The 9,813-nt window shown below is 24.4% G+C and overlaps 3 protein-coding genes across 3 annotated transcripts; all 3 read left to right on the top strand.

Moving 5' to 3' along the window:
- Positions 1-113: 113 nt before the first annotated feature.
- DICPUDRAFT_153885 (uncharacterized protein) lies at positions 114-2,189 on the top strand (the record flags this gene model as incomplete). Its single annotated transcript, XM_003289443.1, has 2 exons — positions 114-1,661; positions 1,740-2,189. The coding sequence occupies 2 exons, from the start codon at positions 114-116 to the stop codon at positions 2,187-2,189; spliced, it is 1,998 nt and encodes a 665-aa protein (XP_003289491.1).
- Positions 2,190-4,911: 2,722 nt separating this feature from the next.
- Positions 4,912-8,948, top strand: DICPUDRAFT_153883 (uncharacterized protein; the record flags this gene model as incomplete). Its single annotated transcript, XM_003289442.1, has 6 exons — positions 4,912-5,471; positions 5,538-5,965; positions 6,103-6,139; positions 6,509-7,848; positions 7,920-8,441; positions 8,656-8,948. 6 exons carry the CDS (start codon positions 4,912-4,914, stop codon positions 8,946-8,948), a joined length of 3,180 nt encoding a protein of 1,059 aa, XP_003289490.1.
- A 311-nt stretch (positions 8,949-9,259) lies between these two features.
- DICPUDRAFT_56144 (uncharacterized protein) lies at positions 9,260-9,811 on the top strand (the record flags this gene model as incomplete). Its single annotated transcript, XM_003289441.1, has 1 exon — positions 9,260-9,811. One exon carries the CDS (start codon positions 9,260-9,262, stop codon positions 9,716-9,718), a length of 459 nt encoding a protein of 152 aa, XP_003289489.1. The 3' UTR covers positions 9,719-9,811.
- Between the last annotated feature and the right edge of the window lie 2 nt (positions 9,812-9,813).

Genomic DNA, 9,813 nt, shown 5'->3' with positions numbered 1-9,813 from the left:
AAAAACAAAATTTCCAGAAATAAAAAAATATTCAAAAAAAAAAAAAAAATCATTCAATATTTTCATCCACCATATATATAATAACATAATAAAATTATTTATATATCAATAAAATGCAAAAAGTACATCCCCCTATATTGCTAGGAGGTAATAAACCTTCTATACATTCTTTATTATTATCACAAGATCAAGTAAAGAACCCCCAAAGAGACGAATATTTAAGTGGCTGGAATTTCTCTTCCAATAATAATCATTATATTAACCAACATCATCAATATTCTCAATATAACATTCAACCATTGAAATCATTCGATAATAACAACAATAATGGTGGTTATATTCACGAATCAAAAAAATTTAAATTTTCACAAGACCAATTTAATAGCAGCGATGAAAGTGATAATGGAGAATATTCACCAAAACCAAGATACAATAACAATAGTAACAATGGTTTAGATAGTATGATGAAACATTTTGGTTCAAATAGTTTACCCACCTTTAGGCAATTCCAACAACATCTCACTGTATCACCATCACAGCATTCTTCTTCCTCGTCATCTTCATCATTACATTCATCCCCATCATCTGCTTCATCATCACCATCTTATTCAGTTCCAATTGTTGCACTTCAAAGTGAAAATAATAATTCATCAGACTTCAAATCACCATATGAGCAACCACACTCACCATCAAACAACAGTGATTTTAAAAATAAACAAATTCAACAATGGTTACAAGAACTCCAACAAATTAAAAAGAGAGAATCAATTCTTTTAGAGAATTTAAAGTATTATAATGTAAATTCCGTATCCTCACCATCTTCCTCTTTTTCATCTGATGAATCCGATGAAGATTTAGATTATGGCCATCCAACACAACAACCACAATCACCATTACAACAACCAATAACATCACAACCAATCCAACAAGCTTCATTTTCACCATCTTCATCACCACAACAAGCTTTAACCATTCAACAACAACCATCAGAAACTATTATTTGTAATCGTTATATTCATCCAGCCATCGTCGTTTTAGTTGATCAAGATATTATTAACCAAACCTCTGGTTATTTAATTGTTAATGCTTCATTGTCCCCATATCCATTCAAAGGTAATAATATTGCATCTCAAAATAACCTTAGCAAGAACCAACAATTACTTCAAGGTGTTAAAAGTATTCTCGTTGAAAAGAATGGTTTTGTTATTTTCAACAAATTAAAACTTAATGAAGTCTCTGCCAAATATCCAAATCAACTCTTTTGTATTAGTTTCACCCTTTCTGATATCTCATCAGATAAACAAATTCGTGTCGTATCTCAAGTAGCTAGTACCCCATTCCATATTATTTCAAAACCAAATAAGAGAAAATGTGACGAAATGGAAAATGAAGAACCATCATCACCAAAATCAAACTCACCACCATCATCACCATCTCTTAATAATATTCCAACTTCCGGTGCTGCATCATCATCATCATCAAGTAGCAACAAATTAGTTGATGAATGCTCTGCAATCAATACTAATGATCCAAATTATATTGATATCACTGATTTATTAATTTTACCACAAAAAGAAGCTGCTGCCAGATTAGGTATTTCAGAATCAATGCTTTGCAAAAGATTTAAAGAGTGCACAAGAAGAAAATGGCCATATAGATATGTAAGTATTTAAAACAGTTAAAAAAAGAAAAAGTATAAAAATATTAATTTCTTTTTTTTTTTTTTTTTTTTTAAACAGTTAAGAAAAATTGATAAATTTATCAAGTTACTTTCTTTACAAAATATCAATGAAATACCAAAAGAAGAAAAAGAAAAATTAGAAAGATATATTCTTGAAAGAGAAGAATGTCTTCGTCCAGTTAAAATCAGAATTACTGGCTGTGTTGATAAAGATGACCCAGAACAATTTACATCAAATTTAAATTTCAATAAATCAACACATCAACTCCCATTACCATCATCATCATCAACTGGTTCAAATATTCCATCAAAATCACAAATTCAAAATATTATCAATGGTGGTAATGAAGACAACAACAACAACTACAACAACAACAATGGTGTTGCCGCTTCTAGTGCTTCATCATCAACTAAATTATTCGAAGGCCTTACCACTGGAGGAGAGGGTAAAGGTTTAGAGAATATTTTAGAAACTTTGGAAATGCTCAAACACACTCATCGTCAATAAATCATCTTGAAGAAAGATGATGATGATAAAGGATTATGACTTCATTTTATATATGTGCCCCAAAGCATTATTTAATGTCTTCATTAATATATCCTTATAGTGTACTTTTTGGGAAAGGTTTTCATATTGTTCAATTTTACAATCTTGAATATCAAGGATGTAATCTCTCCTATCCAAGCTTTGTTTAGGAAGTTGATTCTAATGGAAAGAACAGGTTAATGGATAATCGATTTTTCTGATGTCTGCCATATAAGTTTCCACGCCTCAAAGTTATAATTATGCACTATATGTATATAATTGTATAATTACTTTTTATTTTATCTTTATTTTCAGTTATAAAGAATTTATATTTTAGGTTTAATTGATTATAGATTTGGTTTTTGTTCAGTTTGCTCCATCACTTAAACATTTAAATATTATAATAGCAGTAATAATAACCAATAATAATAGTTACAACAACCAAAAATTTATTACTCAATCACCAAATCATATTTCATCACTCAAGTTTTAATACTCAATATTTATTTCTGTTTCAAGCAACGCCTCGCCATGTTTATAGAATATCTATAATTCATCCTACTTGGTAGAACCTCTGTTGATTTTGTTTTAACGAGACTACAACCAGCGATTCTATTTGGTAGTATGGGAGTTCAAGAAAATTTAGTTTCCAACAGACTTTATCTTTTGAAGATATTGGTCAAAGAATTAAAATCAAAAAAAAAAAAAAAAAAAAAAGCCACTTTTAAACAACGACACCGAAATGCTTTTTCAATTTTTATCAAATTGATAAACCTTGTACATAAAACATTTTTGAAAAAGCAAGAGTTGTTTTAAAGTAACGCATTTTTTTTTTAATATTTGATTTTTAAATCTTTTATCTGATATTTTCTCTTCCATTACGTTCATTTATTCAAAAGAATTTATGAAATAGTTTTGGTAAGATCTTGTGTACAAGAAAAAAGCTATTGACCCTGTTGATAAATTAAATCTATTGGATTGTCATACCTCCATTGCAGTATTTTGCCATCTTTTGTAACAAAGATACCAATTTAATTGCATCAGGTAATCATCTCAACCACCGTAAACAGACTCTAATTTAACTCTATAAACCCAATAATTCAAAAAATAAAAATAATTTATAACCACTTTCTTTAAAAAAAAACCCTTTTTAATTTTTTATTTCACCATTCATTATTTTTTAGATTAATTTTTCATTGTTTTTTTATATTTTAAAATTATTTCTTTTAAATTTTTGTTTAAAATATATTATTTAAAATAATTAACAATAGTAACAATAATATATTAATTAAAATAAATTAAAAAATAATTTATTTTTAAACACACATTTCATAATTTAGTTTTTTATATTCCATGGTTCAGAACCTTTCAAATGAATTTTTTTCATTGTCACAATCAGTTGATTTACATTTTAGTTAAAAAAATGAAAGTTTGGTAAAGAAATCAAAGTTTAGATAATCCAAGAATAATAATAATATTGTTATTTAAGAATAAAATAGAAAAATCACTCAGGTTAAGATAAAGAAAAAGGAAAAGTGGCTAAATTAGTTACTATCTCAAGTTTCACCAATTTCTAATTGTATTTATAAATGAATTGAGAGCATGTTAGTGGACCTTATTCTCATTTTTCAAAAAGTCACCACAAGAAAAAAGGTTTTTATCCTTCTTATTAATAATAAAGGTATATATAGAAAATATTTTTATATAAATTATTTTTGTTATTGGAACTATTAATATAAGGTTATTATTTTAATTAAATTTTGTTTCCTATTATGTGGTTAATTATAAGATTTCGAAAATTTTAAATAGAGTTTGATATCAAACCTCAAATGTCAATGAAGCAGTTTCATTTAGCAAAGAAATTGCCAACGATAATTGTAATGCCTTGCTTTTTCTACAAAAAGGGCACAAATATATATATAACTTTGAACAAGTTTGTAAATACCTTTATAATAAAGCCAATACATATTAGGGAAATAATTAGAGACGAGGAGTTATTATTAAAAGAGTTTAAAGATCCAATTAAAAGAATTATGTCCATTTTTTATTGTATAGGGTCCATTACTTGGTATTTTGAATTGGACATATAGATATATTTTAAACAATTCTCCATTCACAGGGTTTAATTCCTCAGGGAATTCAATTTGGAATTACAATATAATAATCTCAACTATTTCTAAACAAAAGGAATATATTTTTTAATATTTTTAAACAAATTAAATAAAAAAATTGAGTTTTTAAAAAGGTTTAAAATTTTTTTTTAATTTCACAAAATATTTTTATTTTTGCATTTATAACAAAAATTTTTTTGTATTTTTTATTTTATATAATTAATATTAATAATATAAACAATAATAATTATTAAATTGTGTTTTTAATTGTTTTAATCTCTACCGATTTTAAAAAAATATAATGTTATTTTTCTTTTTTTATAAAGATTTTTTTTAAATCCCAAACCAAATTATTATTTTTTTTTTATATATATATCTTTAATTTATATTTGTAAATTATTTTATTGAAATGGAGAATGAATGTTTTTATAAAGATATTTTTAAATTGTTAAGGTCATTATTCCTTAATTTCATCTATTGTTTTGTTTTATTTTTTTTTTAAAATATTTTATTTTTTTTTAAATAATTCAAAGCTATAAAAAAAAAAATAAATTAAAATTTTTTTTTTATATTTAAATATTTTAAAATATAAAATGGAAGCTATAAAACAAAAAAGAAGTTTAATATCTTTAAAAGAATCATTTATATATCCACACGAATGGAATCACGAACCTTGTGATAATAAATTTATTTTGGAGTGTTTCAAAGAGTCGGTAAATTTAGGAATTTTTCAAATAGATGATAAAAAATCATTCAGTTATATTAATTCATGTTTATCAAGTTGTGCATATATGTGGCCACTTTGTAATCATTCTCAATCTTTAATGACAGGTAGATTTATTCAATGGTCATTTTTAATAGATGATTATTTAGACAGTTTAGAAATTGATGATAAAAAAACAGATTCTACAGTATTAAATGTAGAAAAAGCATTAATTAATGGAACAATAACCAATAAAAATTCAAAATTAGAAGAGTATACAGTTTTTTTTAGAAATAAGTTATTCGAATATTGCGGAAGGGAAAGATTGGATGCATTTAATCTTTTAATTAACGAATTGGTAATTTGCTTGTGGACTCTGGTACCTTTTTCAAAAATTCATAGTAAAGAAAAAGATTTTTATCCATCTTATCAATTATATAGATGTATAAGGTAAATGTATATAAAAGTAATTACAAATAGTTAATTATATAATTCTAATGTTAACTTTTGTATTAGAACTATCAATGTAGGGATTATTGCATGTTGTGCTTTAAATTTTATTTTGTTTAAAGATTTAGATGTTAAACTATGGTTAAACCCAAGATTTAGAAAGATATTAAATAGAGCTTCCATTCAAATATCTATAGTTAACGATGCTGTATCCTATGCAAAAGAAATTTTAAATGAAAATGCTTATTGTAACACTTTTTATTTTTTACAAAAAGATTCAACTAAATTCAGCACGTTTGATCAGGTTTGTGAATATCTTTTTAACGAAGCTAACACATATATCAAAGATATCATCACAGATGAACCATTACTGCTGCACGAGTTTGAGGATGTAGAGGATAGAAAGGTAGTTCAGTCTCTTTTAAACCATGTTCACTATCTTATTAGTGGGAATTTCGTATGGTCAATAGAAAATAATCAAAGATATCAATCAAGTATTTCTCCATTTATAGAAACAAATAAAAAAGAAAATAAAATAGAAAAATACAATACTTTAATTTCTACAATTTTCAAACAATAGATTTAAATAAAAAAAAAAAGGATTAAAACTATTTTAAATTTTAAATTTTAGATATTTATTTTATTAATCTTTTACAATCCACTGGCAAGTCTATCGGATCTTCTTGGTCCAACATAAAAACATTTTTTCGATGAATGTTCGTAAAGATTTCTAAATTTAAATTATTTTTCAGATATTATATATTATATATTAAGTTTTGAAAAAAGAAAATTAAAATATAATTTAAAAAAAATAAACGAAAATGGATTTTTTTAAAACGAAATTTTTTTTTTTTTTTTTTTTTAATTTTTTTGATTTTTTTTCTCAGATTATAACTATGCTTATTAAAAGATAAAAGAATGAAAATTCTTTATTTATTTTTTATATTAAACCTAATTTATTTTATAAAGTAAGTACCAATCTTATTTTCTTTTGATAAAAATAATATAAATAATATTAATATTATTTATAATTTTAGTTGTTTAGAAATAAATAATTATACACAAAACCAAAATAACCTGATAATTGTGGGAAGTGGTTTCACAAGTCAATCATTTGTAAATTTTGGGTTTGGTCAAGTTATAATTAAACCAACTAGTTTTAGTGAAAATGAAATTCAATTAACATTACCTTTGGCAATAGAGAATTGTGAATTTTATGTCACCAATACAATAGATCAAAATGTTATTAAATCAAACAACTTATACTTAACACTCACACCAGAAATAAAATCATTTGCAAGTATAAAAGAAGGAGATTCACATTTAATTTTATCGTGGTTAGGGGAATATATTTGGAGTATCAAACAACTCGAGCAATATAATATAGTAATAATAAATAATGATAATACCAATTCAAAAACTCAATGCAACAGTATAAAAAATAGCTCAATTTCTTTAGAACAACAAATTATTCAATGTAGTATCAATATTGGTGATATATTTGATATAAAATCAAGTTTAAAAGCAAGTATTACCATTGGTGAATGGAATAATGTTTATGAATTTTTAATTGCAACACCTACAATTGAAACTATAACTCAAATAGACTCAAGTGTCTTAATAACCACAAGAAACCTTAAAACTGGTGCCCAAGATATAGACTCATTGCTTAGTTCAATCAAAGTATACCATAAAGATCAAGAAATTTCCTCAAATTGTAAGAATTTAGATATAGAAAACAATAACAATGAGATAGAATGCTTTATTGGCTCCATCGTAACAGAAACATATTTTACTGGATCTTTAGATATTAAATTAGTTAGCCGTGGTTTTACATCAAATAATTTAGTTTTAAATGTGGTACCTTTTATTTATACAAATGAAACAATTAAAATATATCCAATTGGGGAACAAAATATAACAATAAATTACTACTATGATAATAATAACAATAGAAACAATAACATTATGGTTTATTTAATAATGAACCAAAGAAATGGTGAATGTCAAAATATTCAAGATAAAGGACCAAATCAATTATCATGTACTTTACCAAAACTATTTGCATCAATTTATTTATCAATTGTAGTATCAGTTAATGGGACCGAAACAAACAAAGTTTCAATTTTTTCATATTTAGAACCAAAAATTGAATCTTCTAATATTTTAGAAAACAATACAATTAAAATCAGTGGAGAAAATTTAGTTTTAGAAGCATCTCTATCATATTTATTCAAGCCATTAGAATGCAACCAATCATCACCAACATCATTACTCTGCAAACTAAAGGAGTGCAATGAAACTGACTGCTTTCCAACATGTGGTGCTATAATTTATGATGACTATACATTCAGCAAAACTATTAGATATTATCCAAGTAAATATAAATATATAATATTGACTTTATATTTTAAAAAATATATTAACCAATTATTCTTTTTTCAATAGAACCTAAAGTTTATTCAGCAAATTTTGATGGTGGATATTTAAATATTAATGCCAGTATTAATTGTAGCGAAATAACACCAGAAAACTATTTTGAAAACGATATCCATGTTAATATTTTAGGAATAAGAACCTCATTTTCATTTTTTGACTCTGGAATATTCAAATTTGTTTACCCATACGAACAAATACCAACATTGGATATATTTGATATTATTTTTAGTATTAAAGGTTCCAATGCAACATTCCAATACAACAAACTCTCAGATTCACCACCAGCAATAACAGCAGCAAAATTTATAAATAATAAAATAATAATTGATGGAAATGGTTTATCAGAAAACTCAAAAATCACATATTTCGATCAACAACTAAACTGTATTTCAACTAAAAATACTGGTGATTATTATTCATTTAGACTAGAATGCACACTTCCACCATCAATATCTTTAAGCTCAATTAACCATTGTGGTATTTTAAATTATTCAGATAAATATTTAAAATCTACATTTATATTTTTAGTTGGTATGTATTAATTAAATATATAAATTAATTAATTATAATATTTTTGATATTAATTTTTTTCTTTTAAAAAATATAGCACCCACTATTTTTTCAAGCCAAATAGTAAAAAAGAAAGATAAGTTTGAAGGATACTATTTAGGACATATTAACATTAACGGGTCACTTAATTGTAACGAAATACCAACCCAACAATATAACAGTTTAAATTTAATAGTTAGTTTCGAAAATAAGATTGTACCATTTCATTTTTACAAGGATGATGGATTATTTAGGTTTGATTTCTATACTAAACAACTACAAATTCCAAATAAACAAAGTTTCGATATATATCTTTCAAATAGTTACTATGGTTTAAATTCGAATGTTTTAACAATCAACAATCAAGATATAATAGAAGAAACCGACTCTGCCAATTTAATACCAAACAAAAGCAATGGCATTAAAATTCATTTAAATTTATTATTAAAAGCAATTGTAATAATATCAATAATTATTTTAGTTTTTTAAAAAATAAAATAATAAATATGTAAATAAAAGATCAAAAAAAAACAATTAATTTGTAAATCTACAACCATTTAAATTTTGTGTTTTAAAATTTTATATTATTTAACTTTTATTTTTAAAGTTGAATAATTTATAATTATAAAGATTTCTATTTTAAAATAGAGATAAAAATTATATATTAAATTTTTATAAAAAAAAATAAAAAAGAAAATCATATAAATAGAAAATTATTTTTTTAATTATATTTCAAACAAACAAACAAACAAACAAACAAACATATATTCATAGTTTACTTATTATTTATTAAAAAAAAAATGAAATTTTTATTTGTTTTATTAAGTTTATTATTAACTGTTGCTTTATCTTCAGCTTCCTATCCATGTGGTCCAAATTCATGTGATTATGGCCAAGTATGTAGAACTTTTGATGGTGTCTGCTCTTGCATTCCAATTAACGACTGTCACGAAGTAACCTTATCACAAAAAGTTATTGGAACATGGACTGATAGTTCATGCGGTAAAACCTACACCCAATATGATGTTACCATTAAAAACAACTTGAATAGAGATGTTAAAAACATTTTCATTGGAACTGACTACACCTTAAATTTACGTGATAACAATTCAATCTGGAATATCGTTCGTTTACCAAATGGTGTTTTAACTCTTCCATCATACCAACCATCCATCAATGCTGGTGCTTCATTTACTTTTGGTTTCATTTTAGAAGGTACCAAAGCTGCCAAATTAAATATATTGGCCGTCACATTTTAAATACAAATATTATACTACAATCTTTATCATAAAAAAGGTTATTGTATAATCTAAATAAAAAATCTTTATTTCAATAATATTTTTAAAAAAAATAA

The sequence above is a fragment of the Dictyostelium purpureum genome (genome assembly GCF_000190715.1).
Source record: "Dictyostelium purpureum unplaced genomic scaffold DICPUscaffold_177, whole genome shotgun sequence".
NCBI lineage: Eukaryota > Evosea > Eumycetozoa > Dictyosteliales > Dictyosteliaceae > Dictyostelium > Dictyostelium purpureum.
The sequence above is the reverse complement of the archived record's forward strand: the minus strand, read 5'-3'. Positions and strand labels throughout refer to the sequence as shown.